Genomic DNA, 27,141 nt, shown 5'->3' on the forward strand with positions numbered 1-27,141 from the left:
TGCCCACAGAGGTCATCACCTCCTGGTTCTACTTCCTGCTCCAGTCACCTGAGACGGGTCAAGTTACATAAAGTTAACACACTCATCACACAACAGGATCAGTATCCATTGTTATGGAGTATGCCAGCCACTCAAACACTGGGAGAGTGGAGTGTAGGTTACGTGTGCAGCTACCCTGTTTCCCCGAAAATAAGACAGTGTCTTATATTAATTTTTGCTCCCAAAGATGCGCTAGGTCTTATTTTCAGGGGATGTCTTATTTTTCAGAAATGAAAAATGCCTTATTATCGGTGGATGCCTTATTATCGGGGAGGTCTTATTATCGGGGGGATGCCTTATATTACAACGAGAGGCAAAACTGTAAGTAGGCCTTATTTTCGGAGGATGTCTTATTTTCGGGGAAACAGGGTACACATTGCAATGAAAGGGAGGTGCACACTGTTATTGCAGCTTGTAGCTACGAGGCAGTGAAAGGCTCTGTCGTGGGGAGCTGTGCCAGAGCCTTTTCCCCTTTGCCTCTCCCCTGCTGGAGCTTTTCACTGCAGTACGGACAGGCTCTGGCAGGGGGGAACTGCTGGAGTCCTTCCCCCCTACCTCCCCCTTGCCGGAGTCCTTCACTGTGGCAGGGAAAGGCTCCAGCAGCAGGACACTACACTGCTAAAAATAGCATAGACATGGGAGGCACTGCTTGGCCATCTCGAGAACTGTGTAGGATAAATGCCCTAGGGTTCATGTTTCTACTCTAGTCGCCTAAGTAGTGCATCACCCTCTACACTGCTATTTGTACCCATGCTAGCTGGGCGTGAGGTGTCTGTACTCTACATACTGCCACAAATGGAGATCTACCTTGAGAAAGCCATTTGGGTTCATGTTTTACAAAAGCAGTATTGACAACCCAAGTTTCAGCATCGTGAATCAGCCTCCCTACCCCCCCCCCCAATCACAAGAGCAACTTAAAAATCAAATAATTCATTTTCAAGTTCTTTTTCTTTGCTTTTAGGTTTTAACCTTTTGGGGTTCAGATTTTTAAACCTTTCTCCACGTTCATGAGGACTAGAAACTTTCATCAAAAGAACAGTAAGCTCAGAGTATTCACACGACTCCAAGAGTTAGGGCTTTATATTGCAATGGCCTGTGATATAGGAAGCAGGAGTTGGCAACAGTTACCATTTTTTTAAATACCGATTTGCTGATTTGTAGCAATTTTTTCCTTGTACATTTATAAGTAAACTATTTTAATGGAAGAAAAATTTTATCAGGCAAGAACAGTCAAACCTGAACCATTTATCTAACATGGTCCCCTCCCTGTGAATTTTGTGGGGTTAGAGCACATTTGTATTTGTTTTTCGCAAACCAGAATCCCAGCCAATGAGGCTTGCAATACAAATCCTCCCCACCATTTGCTCTCTCTGTCTGTAACAGAGATGCCCTAATACTGGAAATGTTTTCCCGAGACCCTCACCCAACTTTGGAGATCTGGGTCTGAGAAAAACTTGTATTATGGTTTTACTCTTACTGACTAGCTGGAGCTTCCCAAAGGAGGGAATATCCAACCACATCATGGTCATCATCACAGCTTCCTTCCATGACACCAGGAGTTACAAGCAGCTACTTTAAAAGCTTCATTATTTCTCTTTTCTGAGAGAGATGATGAGACCAGAGTGGGAGTTTATGCTCAGTAATGGTCCATAACTGCTTAAAAAATTACCTGACCATCTTGGTCTCATTAGTTGTCTGCCAGCTACAGGGAACTGAAGTTGCTGCTGAAACTCATTTTTTAATAATGTTATCACAAAACTCTGTACCAAATAGAATTAGAACCAGACAATCAACTGACATTTAATCAAGAAAAGTTTTGAAAAACAAATGGAGTGAAAACAGTGCAGGAGGTGATGATTTTTAAGCAAACTCCAACCAGACCAAAGAACACAGTTGTGTGCCGTACAATTCCGCCCCACCTTGATTAGAAGACCCACATCTGCCAAGCAACTGGTTTTTGTCAGTCCCTGAAGACAGATTTCATGGTAGAATTTCTGCCAGTCAGAAACCAGCTTTAAACACCTCATCTCCCAACAGACATGTGCTCTTATGGATAAGCTGGCCCATATCTGGTTGAAGGACACAATAGGTCTCTTCTGAAGCAATCAAATTCACCAGAACTTCAATAATGGCAGAGAGGGTAAATCTGTCTCATTGTACGATGCTGCATCAGACACAATTATTAAATCAACGTCAGTATTTTGGGTGCAAGGGAAAAATCCTTGTAACAGAGTGATATTACAGCATCAATGGTTCCTGCTTTGCTGTTCATGTAGCAGCAGCACACCATTCTACCAGAACAATGTGCCAATTCCATTGACATTTCTTGAACTCCGCCATCTGGTTTTGGATAACTGTCTTCATGCAAGGCTGTTTCAAGTAAAAAAGAAAAACGGGCATAATGGATGTTAGCAGGACCTCAGGAGAGGTTACGAGTTATAGAGAACTTTAGCTGGGGAAAGAGAAAAAATCCCAGTGAATTTATAATGAGAGAAAAGTGAAGAGCATTGGTGTTTCTGTACTGAATCATTTCAGTATCTTAGCAATTAAACCTAGAGGCTCTCCAACAATTAGCTGTGGAGTATCCCTTAACAACAGATGTTAAATCAGCTGATAGCCCCCTTGTGAATCTTCACCAGAACCTTGCTCAAGAGAAGCTACAGGTCATCGATCCTGATGAAACCCAAGTGGGTTTCTGTACTCTGGCTGTTCAGTTGAGTCACTGGTCTAAATTAATCTCAATGATTACATCATCCATCCATGAAAAACAGAGAAGAAAATAACAGATTGGATCAAATATTAAAAAGCAAAATTACAAGGTGTTCCAAATGCATAAAAAAATGTGCTAGCTTCAGTCCATGGACGACAAATTATTCTTGTCAAAACATTTTTCTGTACACATCTATGACATCCTTGATCCAAGATCTCAAAGCACTTTACAAACATTAATTAATTAATCCTTACCACAGCTTGGTGAGATAAGCATGTATCATTATCCCCATTTTACAGATGGGGAAATAGAGGCATAAGCTTAAAGGCCACACACTGAGCCAGTGGCAGAGCTGTGACTAAAACTCAGGTCTCCTGATTTCCAGTTCTACACTTCAGCCATTAAGTCAATGCTCTTTAATGAGAAGGAAAAGACATTAATGATTACAAAGATCCAACTTTACAGCATCAACTTGTGTCCAGTCTAAGTGAGTGGGACACCTCTACTTCTATTGCTGCTGCTTTGAAAGCCACCATGAATTTCTCACCATAAAAGCTTCAGCCTTTGCAGATGGGGAGGAAGGCTGTTAAACAACTAGATGTGTTCGACAAAGTCCAATTACCATTTATCTAGGTATCACCCAGAGACAATACTGCTAAATGGAATTTCATTTCATGCTTCCCACCTTGGGGTTTACCCCAGTGTCCCTGCAGTTGCCGCAGGGATCTCTCCATTGCCACCATATTTCTGGCCAAGGAGAACAGAACGTAAATGGCTTTGGAGTCCCAGAAAACTGTTCCTGAGTTTGCAGAGTTGCTATAACTGAGTGGCCTCTCTGCCAGGTGTAGAGAGCACTGTCTTGGTAGATCTTCCAGCTCCTGCTGACATTAGAAGCAGGATAAGGGGTCAGGTAAATAAAACTTATTCTCCACTGGGGGTTACATATCGTGAAAAAAAAAATGCAGTGATGCTCTTCCAAGCTCTGCCCACCCAAGATGCCAAAAATGAGATGCCTCGCCCAGTACATTGACATGTTGTTCCAAATAGGATGGTGCATGTTCTGTTGGGCTTGACATCTTTTCATTGGGGTTTGCATCACCCAAAGGTTCTGCTGAATCCCTTGGGCTTAGCTCAGGCTCAGAGGCAGTGCTGGGCTCCTTTAGCCTTGCTTTCCCATGGTGGAATGCAGATTCTTTGTTTGGCTCTGGTAGGCTCTTTTTTGACTGAGGGGAAAAATAAATGGTGTCATCTCATAAATGCCATCAATTGTGGCACCAGAAAGAGATGTCCCTCACAGCAGCTTGTTCAGATCTTTATAATATGATCACCAAGCTCCTTTCTTATGCTTTGGTCGACAGTGAAATAGTTAACATTATTGATATTCAAATTATCACTTGCCTTCTGAGTTATCACCTCACGGAGATGATTGGGGGCAGTTCACATCTCTCCCCGAGCTACTGTTTCAGGATCTATGAAAATCCAGGCATACACCACTGCATCAGTTACACTTATCATGTTTTGAAGGTTTTCTTCAGAACACCAAGGGATAGAAACTAACTACAAGAAAAACTTAGAGTCAGGATCACAAGATGGTAACTCAAGGAAAATACCACCTACTCTTGTACCTCAACCCCAGGTTCTCCTGTATGGTAGCTCAGAATATTAACTGGCCACAGGGCTGACCCAGAATGTCCCTTTTTTGCCTTCTCAAAGCCTTTACTGCATTTAAGCTGCCCTTGATTACTGACAGGCATTATTCTTGTTTCTCTTGTGAGCAGCTAGTAAATTGTCCCACAGCTCAATATGCACTTTTCATTGTCTCCCATCTTACAACAGAAATCAGAGATGGAAAAGCCTTATTAGCTCATCCAATCCATCATTTATGGACCAACGCAGGATTACATCCTCTAGTATATTATATTCTCCAGTACCTTTTCCAGTCAAGAGCGATGCTTTCATCGGTATCCTTGAGAGATTATTCCACCATGATCTCAATGTTGGGCAATTTTTCCTCATATTCACATTCAGCCTTAGGTTCTCTTTACTTATCAGGTATTTTCTGGATAAGGTTACCCAATATTTATTTGCAGAATTCTAATTTGCTAATTGCAGAATTCTAATTTGCACCCTGAATTAGAAGGTGCCCTTTGTTTGCATACCATCCCACATGTCTGACAAAATGTCAGCAACTTTCCCCATAGACACCTTTTTTGTGCTGCTTTACAGATAAATAAAGGAGAAGGTGAGTAAAAATGTATCAAAAGAAATCTGACCCAACAAAGCAGATGACAGTAACTTAAGGAAAGGGGGCCAGATAATGCAGAGTTACTGTTCTAGGCTTTAGCGTCCAATCACAAATAAAGACGTGAATTGGTAACACCAAATGAGTCCTAGACATTTACCCATATCTGAAAAATCAGTCTTAATGCATTTGGTATGATTGTCACTTTCTGCTCAGAAAAGGCTCAGTATAGGAAAAGGAGTAGCATGCAGGTCAGAATTAAGGTTCATCAAGCCACTAGCAACCTAAGAGTGTAGTAGTCGGAATGTAGGTCATTATTAAAAGTGCATCAACAAAACTGAATAGTGGACCAAGACTGGAGAAGTGGAAACCAGCAGCTGGGAAGCTGGCCGTTAGGGAAAGGAGTGAAGGTTTCCTACCATGAAGATGTTGGGTGGGGCTGAGAAAGGAGTCTTGAGTGTCGGAAGCATAAACAGAACAATTTATCCATGTTGGAAAATCCCTCACATACAGCGCCCCTTCCTCCCCATATTCCTTAAAATTTAGCCAGCTCCCAGGTGGGAATTTACACATTTACTAAGAGTTAACTCACATAACCTCATTAGCTTCCACTGCCAGCCTCTGACCACACTATAACTTCCTATTAATGAGTACTTCAAAGACTGAAGTTCTCCTGTTAATGAAAAGTTCATCAGATTATCACTCACGTTAACTTTGCTCTCATTGTCAGAAGTCTTGAAGCCATCCTTGACCTCAAACTATGTCACATAAAAAAATCAAACCCCTAACTGACATTATTATATCAGCAAAAGTTTCTAGTGTAGATCTGGCCTTAGGCTCTTAAGTGTCTATTTCCCTTTTGAAAATGGGGTTAGGTGCTTTTGCAAATTTTACCCAAGGCTTCTGCATCCAATTTAAAACTACCTTCCCCTTAATGCTCCATGGACATACCCCTTCTGATCCTCTAGGAGTTCATGTTCATCTGCAATTCCCCACAGAATCACTCACTCCACTTCTCTAATTTTACTTTCCTCTTTGACCTCTCTATTGACTCTCTCATGTTGTGCTGGGGGAGTGGGTGGTGTTCATTACTTTGTGCTGTTACCCTACCTGGATTTCTTTTCTTCCTATGAGTCACAAGCATTCTCTCTCTCTAAGTTCTACACAGGACTTTTGTTGGTAAAACTTTTGTTGTTCACGGGTGTGGAAAAAACCACCCCTCCAAACGACAACAGTTTTACCGACAAAAAACGCTGGTGTGAACAGCGCTTTGTCAGTGGGAGAGCTCTCCTGCCGACAAAGCTACTGCTGCTCATTGGGGTGTAATTTTTTTATCATCGGGAGAGCTCTCTCCTGCCGACAAAGAGCGGCTACACTGCGCGCCTTTTAGCGGCACGGTTGTAGTGGCAGAGCTGTGTCGCTAACAGGTGCGTAGTGTAGACATAGCCTAAATCTCACCTTGAAGACTTCCTTTTCTCCTCAGCTGATGAATGACTCTCTGCAAAGCTGTTTCTGATAGTCTGCACTATGAATGGTATAAAAATGGTATAAACAAAGCTTGTCTCTCTCACCAACAGAAGTTAGTCCAATAAAAGATATTACCTCCCTCACCTTGTCTCTCTAATATCCTCTGACCAACATGGCTACAACAACACTGCATACATATAAAAATGGTTAGATTTTCTAAAGGAATCTAAAACCTCCTACAGAAGACGTCTTGTTTGTTTCAGTTTACTCTGGTTGACTCCGAAGCAAAGACTCCCAGCATGCTGCCTATTTTGCTTATATACTATAGCAATTGTATTATACACGTGGACGTTCTTTTCAGTCACTTGTAACTTTGTCTCAAATCTTTCACTTGGACTGAATCTACATCAGTTAAATCATTTTCATTTTTGTTTATGGTCATTTTCACTTTCTTAGGGATTGTCTACACTTACAAACATTGGTTGACATAGCTATGGTGCTCTGTGATGTGAAATATGTAAACCCCTCAGCTCTGTAGCTATACCGACCTAGTTGTGTAGAATGCTTCCATGCACCTAGCTGTTGCTTGAAGAAGTGAAGTTTCTACAGGGATGAGAAAAGCCCTTCTATCATTGTAGTCTGCATCTATCCTAGGGGGTTATGGCAGCATAGCTATGGTGCCGTAGCTATGCTGCTATAGTCCACGTAGTGTAGACATGGCTTTCGTGGTGGAATTCCGGGGTTGCAAACATTGAAAGGTAATGTATATTTGTTTTAAAATATCTGTTTTCACTAGATTTTTTTTAAATTGAGGAAACACTTCTTATGGTTTGTAAATAGCTTGATTTTACAAAATTTAAATTTGTGGCCAAATTTAAGTTGGCAATATCCCTTAATATGAACATTAAGCGTAATGAGGCAGAAATAGCCGAGCCACTTCCCGCAGCCCCCATTGGCCTGGAGCAGTGAACCGCGGCCAGTGGGAGCCGCGATCGGCCGAACCTGTGGACGCGGCAGGTAAACCAACAGGCCCAGTCCGCCAAGGGCTTACCCTGATGGGCCGCGTGCCAAAGGTTACCGATCCCTGAACTAGCGTATACTTACATTCTTAATATTAACACTATATTAAGCTACTCTAGATTTCTATTAAGAGGGTTCCTGGTACCATATACAAGAATATGTAAGGTAATTAATGGCATGAGTTGCTTCATTGAAGTCAATGGACTAGTCACATGGTTATGTACCTTGCTGGATAAGTGTCATATGCTATTTTTAATTTCTGCAATTTCTCTGGCATCCTTTGCACCTACTTTTTTGTTTCAAATTTCAGCTATATTTATCAGATAGTGTGAGGGCTGGGGCACTGTGCTGTCTTGTATGTGAACTGCAATCGTTACTATGCTGACATAGTCACAAACTCTACATTTTCATCCAAATAGATTTCTCTACGTTTCACTGAGATTGCAACAGGCATCTCAATTCTGGATTTATCATCCCATTAAATAGTACAAGGACGGTGGAGAAAAAGTATAAACATATACTATTGACCCTTCTCTCTTACTTCAGCTATCAATTGCTTAAAAATAAGCCCAGAAATCTAGACATTAATGTCTCTGAATGGCCATTGCCCGAACAGCCATTTTAATTATGTGCAGTTGTTAAAGGACCTTATGTCTGCTTCTTAACAGCTGCCAATACACATGTCCAAGGAGCTCAGCCTTAGAAGTCATTCATTGTCCTGCAGAGGGAGAGCTGCAGTGCTCAGACAGGACTAAGCACCTGTTATCCAAGTTGAATAGGGACATATTTGCAGCCAACAGGGAGGCAAGGGAAGATATCAAAGGATTAAATTGGCTCTGAGGCTGCAGTCTTCCTCTTCAGTAAAACTTCTTTGCTTTCTTACTTTTTACAGGCCTTCAAAAACAGTGTATTACTAATACTGAGAGAAAACTGACAGCAAAGGTCAGGCAGGAGCATCCCATGGTTGGGGGAACTGTAGCTCAGCTCATACGGAGTGCTGACCTTAAAGACACTCAGACTGAGCAGAAGCATGGAGCATCAATATGGAAAAAGACACCTGCTGGGCAAATGCTCTCTGCCAGTTTGGCTTCTATCAGAAGTTCCAAATAATTTCTCATCTTACATTTAAAATAGCCAGTGCCTGATGGCACTGGTTAAGTGCCTGTGCTTCTAACCAAAGAGGTGGAATTTCAGGTGTTCACTTCCTACATTTGCAAAACAAGGACATTAATGGTATTTTGGGCTCAGCAGTGCAACAGGGAGCATGTGCAGTTCTTCTGGCATTGATCTTTTGAAATAACAAATCCTGAAGTTTGCAGTGTTGTTCTAGCCATATCAGTCCCAGGATATTAGAGAGACAAGAAGAGAGACACGAGACCTGAAGAAGAGCTCTGTGTAAGCTTGAAACCTTGTCTCTCTCAGGTCCAATAAAATATATGACCTCAATTCTGAAGTTGTCATTCTGTTCATGAAAGCTTGACTGAAAACTCTCCTTTCACCAGTTCTGCTTTGCTGCCACACAACACATCAGAGCCTTTGTTATGCTCTCAGCAGAGCTAATTTGCTTATTGGGACGTGGAAGGAGTTTCCAGCACTGCCATCTATTGGGGAACTCATAGCAGTATTGTTGTTTCACTGAACTTGAACTGAAAAGTTGAAAGAGTTTAAAGCAGGGGTCGGCAACCTTTCAGAAGTGGTGTGCCAAGTCTTCATTTATTCACTCTAATTTAAGGTTTTGTGTGCCAGTAATACATTTTAACGTTTTTAGAAGGTCTCTCTCTATAATGTATAACTAAACTACTGTTGTATGTAAAGTAAATAAGGTTTTTAAAATGTTTAAGAAGCTTCATTTAAAATTAAATTAAAATGCAGATCTTATCAGTTTAGTGTGATCCTTGCCCTGGCTTTTCCTTGCTGAGTTTTCCAATGTCTGGCACGTACTTGAATACTTTAAGCTGCACACAGGCTTCTGAGTGATCAGTTGTTAACTGGCTCCCAGAGGGACAGAGGACAGATTTCATGTGTGAAAATACCTGTTCACACAGGTACGTGGATCCAAATGCTGAAAGCACTGCAAACGCAATTTTCTTCAAACAGTTAAATTTCACTGGCAAGGACGTCCAGCAGGTCAGAATAGAAGCCCCATGATCTCTCTCGGTAGCTTCAAGTGCGCGCCGCAGATCTACAAACTTTGATGCCCACAATTCTGAGCTTTATAAGTGAATGAGCTGCATTTCGAAATCTTCAACACCTATCCACTGAAATACAGACAAATCCAAGTCGCCTTTGTTGAACTTTCCAGGTTTAATTAGAAAAGAAAGCATTGGGCCAAACCGCTGGAAATCTTGAAATCTGTCAGAAAATTCTGATTCCAGTTCTTGCATGTACATTCTAATCGCAACATCAAACGCAGTGTGCTGTTCCATGTGGTGTGATAGTGATGTAAACAGCCAATCAGGACGTACAAATATCCCAGCACAGTGGTACTGGAACAATTTTTAAGGTGGGGGTGCTGAGCTGTGCCCCTCTTGCCCCTGTCTGCACCCCTCACTGTCCCAAGCTGGAGCCAGTGGGCCACAGCTGGGGGCGGCTGCAGAGCCCCGGGCCGGCGGCCGGGACTCCGGGCCGGCAGCAGAGCCTCCCGGACTGGTGGCCAGGACCCGGGGCCAGCAGTGGGCTGAAGGGGGCTGACGGACGGAATGTGGCTGGCAGTGGGCTGGCGGCCAGTACCCCAGGCCAGCAGCAGAGCCCCCAGAACCGGTGGCTGGGACCCCGGGCCAGCAGCTGGGACCCCGGGCCGGCAGCAGGCTGAGCAGGGCCGACGGACGGAACCCCAGCTGGTGGCCAGGACCTGGGCAGTGTGAGTGCCACTGAAAATCAGCTCGCGTGCCATAGGTTGCCTACCCCTGGTTTAAAGCTTAACACTGCACGTTTACATTGTAAACTGTGTAACTTTCACTATGAATTTCTAGTTTCAAAGTAGCAGCCATGTTAGTCTGTATCAGCAAAAAGAACAGGAGTACTTGTGGCACCTTAGAGACTAACAAATTTATTTGAGCATAAGCTTTCGTGGGCTACAGGTATGGGTACTTCCACCTTTTCATGTTCTCTGTATGTATAAATATCTTCTTACTGTATGTTTCATTCTATGCATCCGATGAAGTGGGCTGTAGCCCATGAAAGCTTATGCTCAAATAAATTTGTTAGTCTCTAAGGTGCCACACGTACTCCTGTTCTTTTTATGAATTTCTAGATCTTCACATATTTTAAACTCTCTCAAGTCTAAGTTAATGGAAATCTCCAGTCTACTATCTAGAAGACAACCCAAACTGATGATTGCCAGACTTCTGGGGGGAAAAAAAAAGGAAAAAAAAAAAGTTAAAAATCCCGCAGTACAAGAATGTTAGTTAAAAGTTGGCTCAGTTAAGAATATTAACAAAGTTTGAGAAAGCACCCTGAGCCTTCTCCTTCATGAGGAAAATAAGATTATTAATTGGTTTCAGAGTATTAATTATTAATTATTAATGATTATTAATGTAATCTTATTTCAGAAGTTACTCTTTATATATACACATGCATTTAGCAAGGAAAATAACATGTGCCGACATAACTTTTAAGGAGTATAAAATGTGGGGTATGCATCTGTGTGACATTAAGGAAACCAGAGGGTGGTTTTAAATAGAAGCAGCACTTTTTTGTTCATAAAACATTCCGTACTAATGGTTTATATGTAATAGAGTACTCAAGCAAGTATGATGTGGCAGCATATACACAGACTATTTGAAAATAAGCCTTGCCACAGTTTTATAACCGTTCCATGTGATCAGACCCCTGTGCCAGCTCTTCTCACTCAACTCAAAGGGGTTGAAAGTGGGTTCAGGGATCTGCCTATGCAGACCAGATTGCAGGATTGGTGCACAGTTAACAGATTAAGGGTCTGATCTTTTATTTCTGAACCAGGCAAAATTCCTGTTGGTTTAGAGGGGACTTCTGCCTGTCAAAGATTATGGAATCAGACCCTTATTGTCTTGATTCTCAAAGGGTGTTGAGCACCAGTAAATCTCAGTGAAGTCCATTATTATTTCTATTATAGTAGCTCTTAGAGTCCCAAATGGGAAATTAGGTTATTTTGTGCAAAGCACTGTATGCACATAACAGCAGGTAGAGGTGATCAATATCTGAAAATCTGATCTTGATTTTCAAAAACTGTTTCACCTGAGTTTGGCAGGTTCTTACTATACTTGCATATTTGGTACCTAGTTTTATGTGCAACAAACATGTACTTATATATTTACATAGTACTTAGTATGTTTAAACCATACAATTTACTTAAAAATTGAACAGTGAATTTTTTACCCACTGTTGTGGCAAGCCTAAAATTACTGTATCCGAGGACTTGTCTAGATGGCTAGTTACTGGATAGCAAGCAGAGGTGTGAACATACAGCACATTAGCCTACTGTGCACTAACTACGTCAAAGCATACTCCAGTTTAGAGTATGGTAACAGGGTCCACACTGGTAGTTAATGCGTTGCATGCTAGTGCTCTGTATATTCACACCCAGGTTCGTCATGCACTAACTAGCCATATAGACAAGCAGAGAGATTAGAAATATTTCTGTGTTATTTCAGTTTGGTTACTTTGTGCATTTGACAGCACTTTTCGTATAGTCAGTTTCACTGGTTCCCCTGTTGACTGTGTGGGACCATCAAACAACAGGTGAGAGAAAAATGTTTTTTAAAAAATGGACTGTGAAGTAAAAATTGGCAGGGGGACTCAGTGGCTAATTTTGTACCAGAAACTACTTTCTACCTTATGTTTTTCAAATATATTGACAAGATTTCAAATAGGTAGTATCCCTTAGACAGTTACTTATAGACACGTTGTGAAGTGTTCCCCCCAATGGGACTGTATAATTGAGGGCTTTCATACTAAGCCATGTATCCAATCATCTAATTGCACAAATCAATCCTAAAGGTAGGCAAAAATGAATTTTATTCTTCCCATTGGAGGAAGAGGCAGGAACTTATGGGCCTTTTATTTTTCTGATTACTACAGATGATGCCATGCCAGAGCTATTTCTCACTATCCTAATTCATGTGCATTACTATAAGATGACTATAGTATCTTATTTTAGCCCCAAGCTGCCTGTTTAGTTATTTCTTCTTATGCATTGGTCACAGCTGTACAACTTTTTCCAGCTCAAAAACCTTACTGCACATTTCATTCTTGTGCTACTCTCAGACTCATGTTTTTGTCTCTAATTAGAATTTGGTTTTATACAATATCTTTAACAAGGTACCTCGAAGTAATGAGGATAAATACCAGGGGCTAAATTCTGCTCTGAGTTACACTACTGGAAGTCCTGAGTAACTGCAATTAACTAAAAGAAGTCACTCAGGATTTACACGGATGTAACCGAAAGCACAATTTGACCCATTTAATGCAGGGATGTTAGTTAACACACCAGGACTGTCACCCCTTTCCAGCATAAACCCTACACGCACTTATCAGAAGTTTTAAAGAAAAAAAAATTCTTAACTTTAATCAAACAAAATACATCCAAGGGGCCAAAGGTCAAAACAACTTTAACCTGGTAAACATGCACAGAATAATTCTGTTTTCAGGCAAAACAGAACTGCAAACAACCTTAGTAGCAATAATGCTTCATTTTTGTTTGTTTCCAAGAACTTTAAGCAGTAGGAATACAACTTAAATCCTGGGGGATGTGCTGAGAATTAATTTATCCTTTCAACTGTTAGATTTAACTATAATTCTGTGCAAACGATACTTCTAACAAGATTTTTTTAAGGTTCTGCAGAAACAGATTGGGCAAGGGGGAACATGGATACCTTAGCTTAAGATCGTTTGAACTTTGAAGGGCTCAAATGAAGACTGGCTATCCAGTGACTGGTAGATGTCACTGGCTAAGCTCCTGGAACCAGAGCTTGTTGAAGTGCTAACCCAGTTTTTGATATCAGGAGCCTCTTCTGCCGGTGCAGAGAGAATAATGTCTTCACTTCAGTTTACTCAATTAGTTCAGCTGAAAGACTAGCTCATTCAAAAAAGTTAAGAAACCGCCTGAGAATTGAAAAAAACAGGAAAGCTGGTTTTCCTTTTCCAATCTATGAATCAAAACTATGTCTGAGAATGAGATCTATTAGTTCTAAACTCTTAAAGGACTTGGTGACCAAAAACAATCAGCTCAATCACTAACTACAAATAATACTTCCTTTGTTTAGTAAATCCGTTAGTTTTAAATGCAAAACACGCTTTGATAAACTTTTTTTCTTATGTAACCATCCTACTTAAGGTAGTTTTTTTCAATTAAAAATGCTGTTTTTGTGCATTTTTAATTGAATTTGAATTTCCATCTAAACAGAGCTTCACAAAAATCACAAGACAAAATTAATCTAGTAAATAAGAAATGCATCATTCACTGTTAACATAATAAAAATGTAAAAAATTAAGAATCTAAATAAATGTAAATTAAGTTTTATAACTGCTTGAATAAATGTCTACATAGTACAGCAGAACCTCAGAGTTTAGAACTCCAGAGTTACAAACTGACCAGTCAACCGCACACTTCATTTGGAACCAGAAGTACACAATCAGTCAGCAGCAGAGACAAAAAAACCCAAAACAAAACAAAAACCCCACGCAAAGACAGTACAGGACTGTGTTAAATGTAAACTACTACAAAAAATAAAGGGAAAGCAGCAGTTTTCTTCTGCATAGTAAAGTTTTGAAGGAGTATTAAGTCAATGTTCAGTTGAAAACTTTTGAAAGAACAACCATAATGTGTTGTTCAGGGTTACGAACATTTCAGAGTTATGAACAACCTCCATTCCCTAGGCGTTCGTAACTCTGAGGTTCTACTATATATCCTCCAGGATATATAGTAGAAGCATCAAATTTAGTGTAAAGACTATGTTTAGTTGCAAATCCATGTTTTAATGAAAATTAACCTCTCTTTAGGAAAATAACTAAAGTACAAATGCCAAACACGATTAAAATAAATTATTTACATCAAGGTTTCCTGCTTGTTGATTTATATCATGATTAAAATTGGGGATTTAAATCACTGATTTAAAACCAATCTACTCTGTAGTCATCTATTTTGATTTTAGCTTTTATTCTGCAATATGGCACCCTCTAGTGTTAAAAAAAAAAAAGAGTTACTTTAAGAGGACTATCAAGGTCAGCAGGCTAACAATTTTACTTTAAAAAAAATCCTAATAGGACTAAACATCCTTTCTACATCTCATATAACTCAGCTTATAAAGAGAAATTTAGTCGATTAGGATACCTTTGGAGTCTGCTAATTAAACTTTCTAAACTCATTCCCTTCACCCACGTGCCACTTGGGCTTTCACATAATCACTCAGCATTCTGGGTATATATGTAGCTGACAGTTGGAAGCAGGAAGGCAAACTCAGCTGTTGGGAAGTAGTCTGCCAGGGTAGTTACAGATATGAGAAGACAGCAGCAGGGTGGGTAGTAAATGGACAACAATGGTGAAAAGAAACAAAAAGGGAGGTAGAGGGTAAAAGAAACAACTCCTCCAGACTTCCCCCCAAAATGCTTGTGCACTAAACAGGACCAACATTTCACTCTCCACAGTTTGGAACTAATCATTAATCAAAATAGAGGGAAGAGAGAATCTGGCAACAACTACAGACCAGTGTTTTCCCCAGGAATTGAAATTAGGGGGGAAGGTGTTTAAATATACAGGGAAGGTGATGGCTGACAAAGAATGAGACCATTAGGGCGAAGATGGGCTGTACGGCACGATAGTAAAAACTAAAAATTGTTTCATGACCATTAGATTTAACTCATGTTTTAAAACCATCACACAAATTAAAGTTGGCTACTTAAGCCTATTATGAAGCACTACATCTACATCCTTCTTGTTTCTTGTTGTAATTTTGCACAACTCTATTAATGAACTTTTTGAATGCAGGGGTTTCATCTTTGGTGGCTTCTTGTGTGTTCGGTACTGCCAGTCTTTCATGATATGCTCATGATCAGGCAGAAGCTGACTCCTTTCAGAACACAAAATTCTATTCAACGAGGAAAAAGAGTGCTCAACTGTAGCTGTTGTGACTGGGAGTAGCAAGAGATGGATTCCTACTTCTTTCATCCCAGGAAATATAGCACAAAGATTGGGTCGAACCACTAGTGATGATAAAGAAGAAGTTGAAGTCAAATCTTCATTTGTTCATCTTATGATATTCCACTATGTTCAAATTCTCTATTCTATCCTGAACACATGGCAACCCCATTGCTGGTCGTGCCTCACTCCACACAACCGTTGGTGTGTACAGGCAACTGTAAAAGCTGTGTGAGGGGTTGAGTAGAATCCAGAAGTTGCTGTTGTAGATTTGTAAGGATCACATCTGTGTACTTTTTCAGCTGTCTTAACAAACACTTCTTGTCCTCCTCACTTAAGGAGTCAATATACGTGCCCTAATTAGTCAACTTCTGAACTGAAGTCTTTGCTTCTTCCAGTATGTTTTCAATGTATATCTCTCTGATCTAAGTGTAGCTTCTATTGCTGGACAAAGGTCTACTGCTGTTGTAGCAGATGCCTAGATAGCATTGTTTAATGACCAAAGTGGTTTCAACAGTAGACTTACAAGAGAGAGAATGGCAATAGTCTTCTCTGAACTTAGTACCAAAAGTTGTCCTTAGATCTGGCCCATCTCAGTGGATAGTTTCCAAAGCCAATAATAATGGTTCCAGTAATTTTAAGACAACAGGCAAGGGTCGCTTATGAGAAAGCCAGCGGGTTTTCCCAGGTTGGACTCATTTGAACTTCAGTCCCAGGGTATCTTCTATTTTTTCCAAGATGTTCAGTCCTTTTGGACTCTTGCTGAAAAATAGAATATAATGAAGATATTAAATTTATGGCTTTTTAAATGTCTTTTGCAGATTCTGCATCTCATACTAGTGCTAGTTGAAGTAAACGGCCTCTGTAGTAGGCACAGGAGAGATTAGGATTACACTTTTCTCTGAGCAAAGCTTGTCCACTATGTCTTCCAAAGAAGTTTGCAACTCCATCAAATGCACAGGCAGCCATCTCTTCTGGGTTCAATTTACAAACATTTAACTCTTCTAAGATGTTGGTTGTCAGATGCAGCCAATGTCTCTTCTATAATCTGAACATGTAGAAATGCATCTACTGGTCTACCACTGACATCAAGATAACTTAATACTTGACACCCATATGCATCAGTGCATTCATCAGCCATGTATGCACATTTTCTGAATGCGGTGAGAGAGTTCTTCACTTTTTCAACTGATGAGTCTTTCCTGTTCCACTGCATGCTTCTAACCAGTCAATTGAGCTTCTTGCAAAACGATAGTGAGCATTTGTGGGTCTTGGTCAACTTCAGGATTAACAAGTGATCATGCACTTAACATTGGCCTCCAGTTTGTAGTGTGTGGTCCCTCTTGCTTAAATAGAAAGTATGATGCAACAGCCATGTTTGTTCTCATAAACTGTGTTGTGTCTCCAGCATTCTTAACAGCGTCATTAAGTACTTTAAAATTGGCTTTAACAGTGACTGGCTTATAAGGATTTCTGCATGTCAATGCAGTCCAAAGACTTGGTGTTTTGCAGCCTTTTCACATAGGTTGTCAGCATTGGTTTGCTGATCAGTCTGGCAAACCAAGCTCTTCCACTTTTACTATATGAACCCATGGTACACCCACATCTTGAATACTGAATGCAGTTTTAGTCACCCCAACTAAAAAAAGATGTATTGGAGTAGGAAAAAGTATAGAAAATGGCAACTAAAATGATTATGGGTATGGAACAGCTTTCATTTGAGGAGAGATTAAGACTGGGACTTTTCAGCTTGGAAAAGAGACGACTAAGAGGGGATATGATAGAGGTCTATAAACTCTTAACTGATATGGAGAAAGTGAATAAGGAAGTGTTATTTACTCCTTCTCATAACACAAGAACTAGGTGAAATTAATAGATATCAGGTTTAAAACAAACAAAAGGAAGTATTTCTTCATACAACACACAGCCAACCTGTGGAACTTTTTGCCAGGGGATGTTGTGAAGGCCAAAACTATAACAGGATTAAAAAAAGAACTAGATACGTTCATGGATGATAGGTCCATCAATGGCTATTAGCAGGATGGGCAGGGATGCAACACCACAGCTCTGTTCACCAGAAGCTGGGAGTGGATGACGGGATGGATCACTTGATAATTGCTCTTTTCTGTTCATTCCCTTTGAAGAACCTGGCATTGGCCACTGTCAGAAGACAGGATACTGGGCTATATGGACCATTGGTTTGACGCAGTATGGCCATTCTTATGTTCTTATGTAAAAAGTAATTATAATAAAAATGTTTAGTACAGAAACTCCCCAAGATAATGACCTCTCGAGATAGCGATAATGTGAGATAATGACCTTGGCAAATAATGCATTTTAAAAATCTTGGCCTACTAGGAAATGTGTATTTATATGTTTCCCAGTCACAAATCTAGCATTCTGGAGCAAAGTCACTAAAACATAGTCCAACAAACAAATGTTCCTTTGATGTACCCCCTCCCTTCTCCCTCCACTGCCCCCCACTCATAGTTGTTGTCCTTGGTCAATGGAGACCCAGAGTTCAGAGGTGCTTTCGCATGAGTTCACCTCCCACCCTGGGGGAGGGGGAGGAAAAGGGGGAAGGCACCTTACTCGTTCCTCCAGCCACTTGCCACGGCCACTTGCTCTGGCCACTCTTCACTTCATCTCTCTATCACCAATGGACCTGCACCATCACCTTCTGGTGCCACCTGCCACTGTGACCTCTTGAGTCTCTTGAGGTTCCTCCAGCTCTCAGTTATTTCAGCTCTCAGTGGGGGAACCTCGCTGCTAGAGGACGCTGGACTGTCTCTTTCACACAAACACTTTCCTGCAGCAGATCTAAGCACTTAGACCTGATTATCAGTGATTTCAGCTCTAGTGGTTACTTAAACCAAAAAACTCTCAGTTGAGCCCTATCAGCTCTGTCTTTAAACAGGAGGGGGAAGGTCAAATAGTGCCGGTGACTTAGGCAGAGCCCACCACCAAGCAAAACACCTGTCCCCACCCTCTCTCCCCCCACTGGGATCTGCCATCGAAAACCTTTGCTTAGCGAGTGCAGTTCAGTGGAGGGTGACCAGTTTTTAATTTATAATGAAAGAAGTGCCGGGACTCAAGTAAGTATTTTACTTTCATAACTGATGTAGCAAGCCCAGTGGTCCCGGGGCTATGAACTACCAAGCCAAATATGCCAGGGCTCAGACTTGGCAAAAATTAAGCACTGAGGGTGACCCCCTCAATCAGGATAGGCTATATACCACTCTGCTGCCCTTTACTCAGACAATAAGGATACCATTTCATTACCCCGCATTTAATACTAAAGTGATTTGTCACTCAACACCACCCAAAATTGATCACTTGGGTAACACAGCTTTGTCTGCTGGATACCTAGGCAGAATAGGTGTTTCCATGTAAATACAGTCTGATCCTGAACACCTGGCTCATCACTAGTTGTCAGGGGAGAACTCATTCAGACCTTGTTTACCAATCAAAACAAATGCATCGACACTGTCAGAAAAAAAAACAGCTGTGTGAGGAAACTAGTCTTTGTTCATACTTCTCAAACCTATTATGCTTTTCCACCAGGTACAAGTATTTTATCACATACCATATATGCTTTTAAAGTGTGTATTAATGTTTCAATTTCAATTCAAATTTCCAACCGACTAAATTGGCAACACTGCTTGATGTAACTAGTTGACTAGTAGGGGAGTGTTGGGGAAATTTGGGGGGAGAGGGGGCTGTAGGGAAATCCCTGCTGCAGACCCTCTCTTCTTGTCTAAACCCCTTATCTTCTCTAAGGCTAGGCCTACATTACAATGTTAGGTTGACCCAACTATGTCACACGGGTTGTGAAAAATCCATACCTGAGCGACATAGTGAAGTCAACCTAACCCCCAGAATTCTTCTGTCTACCTAGCTACTGCCATTCAGGGAGGTGGATTAACCACAATAATGGGAGAACTCCTCCTGTCACTGTAGTGAGTGTCTACACTGAAGTGCTACAGAGGCTGTAGGTAGGCTTACAGAATTCTTCCATCAACCTAGTGTTGTCCATGTCAGGGGTTAGGTTGTCTGAACTACAATGCTCAGAGGTGTGGATTTTTCACACCCCTCAGGAATGTAGCTAGGTTGACTTAACTTTTTAGTTTAGCTCTGGCCTTAGGGGATGTTTACACTACAAGCACTACAGCTGTAGTGATGCAGCTATGATGCTGTAGCGTAGACACTTGTAGCAGCAACCGAAGGGTATTTTCCCGCACTATAATAAATCCACCCCCTCAAGAGGCGGTAGCTAGGTTGATGGAAGAATTCTTCCACTGACATAGCGGTGTCTACACTGGGGCTTAGGTCAGCTGAACTATGCTTCTCAAGCAACATAGCTAGATCAATTTAAGAGTTAGGTGTGGAATAGGCCTTAAGGTGTATGATGACCACCTACGGGACTAAGTAGGTGTATAGCTCTGCTCTGTGTATAGCCTTGCACAAATTGCCCAGGTGCATTAATAGACTTTTCACCTTCCCCAGAATTGTCATCACCACTGCCAAAGGCAGCACACTGGACTTGACAGCTGACTGATCTGATCAAACACAGTGAATCCTATGTTCTATTCTCACCTGGCACCTCTTTGCTTCCACTGAGTCCAACCTGACCAAATTCAGATTCCTTACTGTAGCCACCACTTCTGCTGACAGACCTTCCTCATCCTTTCCTGGTCCTTTCCCTTGACAAGTCCCTTATCAAGTCTTGTTTCCTTTGGCTGCAAGAGACACATTTATGTCATTATCGATTGGACAGACTCTCACTCTGAATTGAAAACATCTGAACATACTATACTAATACTTGATGTAACTAATGCAGACTTTTGCAGTATTACCTGATCCCACATTTTAACTGTGGAATAAAGTTTATTCTCTCTTTTTTTTTTTATTATATTTTTGAGACAGTGGAAGAACACCAGTAAGGAAATCAGTGCTTAGCATGCAAGTCTCAGTATGGCACAGGTCCAACCTGGGAGATCAGAATTTTTGCTGGTCTTGGATTATAAACTCTTTGGGCCAGGCACCGAGCCTGCACTCCACCCAACAGGATCCCAAATGCGGATTGGTGTCTCTAAGCGCTACCATATTAATATTAAATTATAATAGTTATAGGTCAGTTATCTTTGCTGGTGCAAAGAACCATACACTATGAGGGTGCAGGAACACTAGAAATCCTCAGAAATACTTCTAAACCTTAGACTCAAAATAGTAATTTTTCCCCTTTGCTCTGAGACCCTAAACTTATGTGATTATACAAGAGGTCTGTGTTTATTCTTTTTTTAGATCAAAATACCCCTAAATTTGACACTATCTATATCTGAGTGAAGTGAAACAATTGTGGATTTGCTCTTTTAAGAAATTACTGAGAGAATAACCAGTACAAAAAAACCTCTTTCATTAGGGATCCTGCTAGTTTTGGAAGACGCTTGTGCACTGAAATTGAAAATGCTGGTCTGACCTCCTTCGGCTGGTCACTTAGTGTACAACTGCTATGAATGTAACAAAGGCTAGCACAGAAGATCCAAGGAGACATGGGGAGCGGCTGCAAAGAAAGCCGTTACCACTTTGTTCATTCAGTGTTATATAGGGAGAATCATCTCCTGCTACATAGAAATAATGCATTTTGTCTGAAGTTTTGGAATCTTCTTCTAGCACCAGCCATTTTGCTGAAAAACGACACTGGACACCAACAATATGTTTAATGAGGTAAACAAAATTTCATGTTTAAATGTTAAAGTTCTTCCTATTGTTAAAGCACAGAGGACGATGTAACAGTCCATTTTCTAATACAGTAGTGTTTTTAAATGACAAGAAGAGCTTCTTAGTCCATGTGCTGAGTATAAAGAAAAATTTTCCTTTAAACTCACATTTGGCATCAGAGCTTCCTCCCTACGTTCCTTTACAATAAAGGGGGCTCTCACCAGCCTTTTTTTTTTTCCCCCCTTTTCTTTATCTGGCACAATCTTATGAAGAAACCTGGGAACCTTTCCACAGATGTCAGAGGTGATGGTGGTCCAGCAGTTCCCCTAAAAAATGTATCATCACAGGCGGTAGTTAAGTGAAGTTGAGCTACATGCCTACATTTGATATGCAAGTCTGAAGCTGGAAGTGATGTTAGCTTGATAATTATGTCTTATCTACACTGGGGATTTCATGTCACCAAAAATATGATTTGCACCACCACAGCTTACCTCTGCTTGAAACTGAGTAAACTACACCGAAGTAAGACTAATATCAGTTTTACCTGTCTAGTTTAGGGTTTTACATTGGTGCAGCTACTCCAGTGGCTATAACTGGAACAAATCCCACTTTATTGGACTTTACTGACTGGCCTCTCAAAAAAGGCGGTAATGAGAGCAAGTTACACTCTCTTGGTTTTTAAAAGAGTCGGGGTTCAGTGTGTGGTCCCTTTTGTACATGGTTTAAAGCAAGCATGTCACACAAAATGCATCCTTTCTGGCATCTTTTGCCTCAGAACAAGCTGTACTGAGTTGAACAGTGACTGAATAATCACCACTTACAGAGACACGGTTTGGGGGATAAGGAAGGTATGTGGTTCCTTTGGCTGAAGTCAGCAGAAATACAATTATAAAAGATGGCCTGGAGTCTTGCCAGCACAGTATGTAGCCAGTAGCTGAAAACTGGTGCTTGGAGGAGACAGTACATGTACCAAATCAGTATGAATTATCTTCATGCGTATAAAGAAGAAAGTCCTCAAGTCACTTGAGGGTAATGGGAATTAAGCATCACAGACAAAAGGAAGGGAGAGAAGCAACTGAGAGCTTTCAATCCAGGCCAAATACACAGTACTGTAGACAAGAACAGAACACTGTGTTTCAAACTGACCTACAATATTCAACTTGCTTTGCTAACAGAAAATGGCAATTTCTAGCCTTGTTATACCCTTTCATGAGCACAAAAAAGAACACATCTCGTAAAATAGGAGGTGGGGTTGGAGTGAAAGAAAGACCCAGACATTTTAGAAAATGTTGGAAAAATATGGAAAATATATCAGAAAAATGTCTAGCACCTTGGAATCCTTAGGAGAAATAAAGGTAAATATAATACTTTGCACTTACAAACTTAATTCTTTAAATAAAAGCGATGTTTTTGATTTATGCAGACAAAAATCATCATAGCCTAGGAACTAAATGTTCTTAAAACAAAATACCCAGATTAATTTTACTGAAAAATTGTAATATATATTGTATAAGGAATACAATGAAAATAGGCTGTCAAAAATCCAATCAAATCCTCAGTCTTGGTCTAGTATCACCAAGCCCATGCTATATGCATGGAGCCAAGAATCCAGATTATCTTAAACTTAACCACACATCTGAGAGTATATATTGACCAAAGACCTACAGGGTCAAGTCCAATTGCTTGAATGAACATTGCATAGAATTACATGATCCATCGAAGTTTGGGTCTGAGGTCCATACTGTTCACGGTCTTCCATTTCTTGCGATGGACTGTACCACTCCTGTTGGATGACCTCATGTTACGTAGAAACAGACACAGACCACAAGGTGTTAAAAAAAACCCCACAGACAACAACCCAGTCAGTTAATGTCTACAAAATATAGCGTGCTATGCATTCGGTTTATAAAAACGAAGGCCAAATTAATGAACAAGACAGCACTGGATACTTTCCTCATTGAAAATGAATTTATCTGCATTGCTTGTTCATTGATCCTGACAAATATTCTCTCTCTCTCTCTTAGATTCATGTAGATAATTTTGTAATTTCTGTTAACTAGACCTAGTTTCATCAGAATTTGTTGATGTCCTGATTGGTGGACTTGTCCGTCAGTTTCCCAGTCATACTCTATTCAAACTAACCTTTATGGTGGTAGTTAAAGTTTAGAACGATGGGTCTGAAATGCAAATTTTGGACCTGAACACTCCCAAAGTTTGTAACTATTTGAATTTCTGTTTTGACCTGGGCTCATATCTGTTCAGGATTCATGTATAGAAACAAGTTCTTCCTCCTAACGAGAAAAAGTGATTGCTGTGATAGTGTATGAATTTCAGTTTTGTACAGTTAAATACTCTTTCAATATGGCCATTGTCATCACTGGGCTATATTCTCTTCCCTTATGTTATCCAAAGAGTGGACTGTGAGCTCTCTGAGGAAGGGACTGTCTTTTTTTACAAAATAATGGATTTTTTCCCCCCTTGCATCCCTCCTCCTACCACAGAGGGCACCTTTTCCAGAATCATGGTAGGATGAACAGATGTCCTGCCCTTTCCAACCAGCAGTTAAGAGAGGCAACCGTGAGTACATTTTTACTTTATTAGAAAAAATGTTTATACAAAGCTCTGCACTGCACAAAAACACACCTCCCCCCAAACACAAAGAGCAATCTAACATGGCAAGCTGTATGCATATTATATATGTGGCATATATATATTTTTTGCATGGTTTGCATTCATTATTTTACAAAGTTAACATTCAGTAGAAAAAGATGCTGTTTGTTACCATTATTTTCCCATATAAATAACTGTGAGCAATCCCTCTTCAGATAGATAAAAAACACCTTTTCGTGTCATTCTGTAAAAAACAGACTGAAATGGTATTGAAATCTATAACATTCCCCAATACCACCATAAAAATAGCATCTAGCCCCTGGCCCAAAATGCTTGTCCAAGGCAATTAGAAGAGAAGGGACCATAAGACAATGCTGGAAGGTGTGTCTTCAGTCCAGTTCTTTGAGCCAACATTCAGGTAAATAATCTTTTATTGGACTTAACAGTAAGAGTGAAATGAGCACAAGTTGGGAGGGACAAAACTTCTGCCCACATTGGAAACCCAACTTCCTGGTAATCTGTCATCCAGCCAGCTTCTTACATGTCCTGTGGCTGTGCCAAGAAGCCAAACACTCACCAATTCTCTCCAGAAGGCATGGGAAATCAATGGTGCCAGGAGAAACCTTTGCTGGCTTGCCAACTTCTTCCCTCCACTCCCCTTTGCTGGAAACACACAGCAGGAGGCTGGGCTGCTAAAATTATCTGGAGAAAAAGTCAACTAGGGGGAAATGCTAAAAGACAGCTAACGGGAAGCTTTAAAGAAAAAGCCACTGGAATGGCTCCCAAGGATCTGGTTTGGAGAAGCAAGAGCAAGTAGAAAGAAATGCCTGCAGCTCACAAGACTGGCTTTACTGGAGTTTAAGGGTGGTGTTTTGGTCCAGATGAATTAACTGGCTAGTGACCAATCATTCTTTCTGTCAAGTACAATGGTGGGTAGAATGGAGACGTTTTTGAAGGCAATACAGAGGCAGTGATGGTGGTGAAAATAATGGACGTGAATGACACAATGCTGATGAAGATTAATTGGAGGATAATGCCAACAAAGAGCAAGATGTGCTGCCTGGCAGTGATGCTGACAACAAGAAGAATGGCTGTATGGTTGGTGTTGTTGGTGATGACCACTGCAATCTATTCATATGTCCATGTAGTCGTCATCTTCATCAGTATCACTCTCCAGTGAGGACTCTTGGCTTGAGGTTTCTAAGATCTCCAATGCTGGCTGACAAAGACTCTCCTTCTTTACATTGGCTGCAGACTGAGCAGACAAAATAGCAGACTGACCCAAAGAAAAAAGAAAAAAAAAGAAATATATTGCTGAATAGTTAGAATAAACCCTCGATCACAGGGCTCAAAGACAAATGTCTGCTATTCCTCAACATTCATGAGTCCCCTTATTTGTAAAACTTTGTTTGTCCCACCTTGCGGCTCCATAATACTGAATCATCAGTAAGCTTCCCCACAGCCAGTACTCCTGAAGTTCTCTCTATAGCAAGACAGACTGGAACAGCTGGATATCCCATTCAGACTGTATTTCTACTTCGTCCTTTTTCATGACTACTGCTCGGACTGCAGTAGCTATGAACTCCTGCAACCAACTGGGGCCCTGATAGCTATGAGCTCACCTACAGCCTACACTTCACTAGTCCGTAAAGTAACTCCACTTGGGAAAAGCTAGGCCTCATACCACTCCCTGTACCATCTCCTGTGATGAGCTGGGGAAAGGAGCAGTTGTTCCAATGACATGAAAAAATCTCATTTTAAAGGGAGAATTAAGGTCAAACCCAAACATGTCCTAAAAGTTATTCTTTTTCTTGAATTACCTTTAATTTTTGCTTTGTCTCTTCTGAAATGCTGCCCTTTGGAGAAAGTAAGGTTGGTGTTGGTGGGGTGACAGTGATCTCAGGTGGGAATTTGGTGATAGATGAAGGGATAAAAAGCTTTGGCATGGTGGGCAGAATGCGGGTTTTTACTCGGGTGCTATCTGCCTTGTTCTGCTGGCTTCCCAAGGACTGTGTATTGGAACTGACTTCTGGCTTGGAACTGGAGGCTGAGGAGAAAAGAATCAGGAAAAGAATTTTAGTGGTTTTCCATGCTTACATATGTCAAAGAAAGGAAAACAATATTGTAGTTAAAAAAAATCATCTGAAAAAATATATTTCACGGCAAAGATTTTTGTATGAAGACTCAGAAATGGAAAAAGAAATGGAAGAGCAGGAGGAGATGCAAGTGGTAGAAAACGATTCAGGATTCTGCAGTTCATGCTCTAGGTAACAGCAAAAAGGCAGTGATAATTCTTAAGAGACACAATATCTCAAACTTTCCTTGAAAAGCACAATACTTGGCAAATGTAATCTTGCCCCACTCACATCCATTCAATACGCCACTGCAAAGTTAGTTTTCCTAGACCATCACTTTGACCGTGTCACTCCCCTCTTTGAAGCCCTCCACAGGCTCCTTCTTCTCTACTGCATCAAACTTAAGCTGCCTGTCAAGACCGCTCTCATGGTCTACCCCGTCCAACCTATCATCTCTCATTCACTGTTGAGGTGTTGACTCCCACCTCAGATGAGCCAGTGGTGCCAGCATCCATTGTCTGCTTGTTCAAACAAGCACCTTATTCCATTTTGCCCCTTCCGCTTAGAAGGAGCTCCCTGTAAACATCCGCACAGCTACATTATCTTCCTGTCTCATTGTTTCTTTGTACTCTCCCCATCTGTCTTCTTTGTATCCAGCTGTTGTCTTGTCTTACACTTAGACTGTAAGCTCTTTGGAGTACAGACTATCTTTTTGTTGTGTGCTTGCACAGCACCTAGGCACTATAGGGCCCTGGTCTATGATTAGAGCTCCTAGGAGCTACAGTAATACAAATTAAAAATAATATTTCTGTAATAATGATTAGTACAAGACATTGTCTCTTAGTTGACCTATTCAGTCCATAGAGAGGAGAGAGACCGTAAGAGATTTCTCAGCCATACTGTTACTCTTTCTATATGAAACTATGACAAAAAACACTCCACCAAAAAACAACCAACCAATAAAATCAAATTATGCAAGCCTGATCCACGATGTGAGCCTCTGTAAGAGGTACAATAACAAGAGGTACTACAACTTCCTGCTCTTCAAACTAAACACTTTCAGTTCTAGAAACCTGTAAGAGGCTGAGCAGTTTTATTGGGATTAGGCAGGGCTATTTAATCAGAGCCAAATGGAACTCCCAAT

General features: G+C 40.8%; 1 protein-coding gene across 13 annotated transcripts in view; it reads right to left on the minus strand.

Annotated features, from left to right (window-relative positions):
• Positions 1 to 27,141, minus strand: part of CABIN1 (calcineurin binding protein 1) — a 242,382-nt gene that overhangs the window by 1,676 nt on the left and 213,565 nt on the right. For 11 of the 13 annotated variants that reach the window (XM_065568345.1, XM_065568347.1, XM_042841592.2 and 8 more), the window contains 2 exons: positions 25,743 to 25,969; positions 23,890 to 25,198 (listed from right to left, as the gene is read on the minus strand). In XM_065568345.1, coding sequence (XP_065424417.1) covers positions 25,055 to 25,198; positions 25,743 to 25,969 — 371 coding nt within the window. In that variant the 3' untranslated portion in view covers positions 23,890 to 25,054. Of the gene's footprint in view, positions 1 to 20,187; positions 20,331 to 23,889; positions 25,199 to 25,742; positions 25,970 to 27,141 lie in introns of those variants that run through there. The other 2 variants (XR_010592855.1, XM_065568352.1) reach the window with 2 other exon arrangements.

Source organism: Chrysemys picta, chromosome 15 (genome assembly GCF_011386835.1).
Source record: "Chrysemys picta bellii isolate R12L10 chromosome 15, ASM1138683v2, whole genome shotgun sequence".
NCBI classification, from domain to species: Eukaryota; Metazoa; Chordata; order Testudines; family Emydidae; genus Chrysemys; species Chrysemys picta.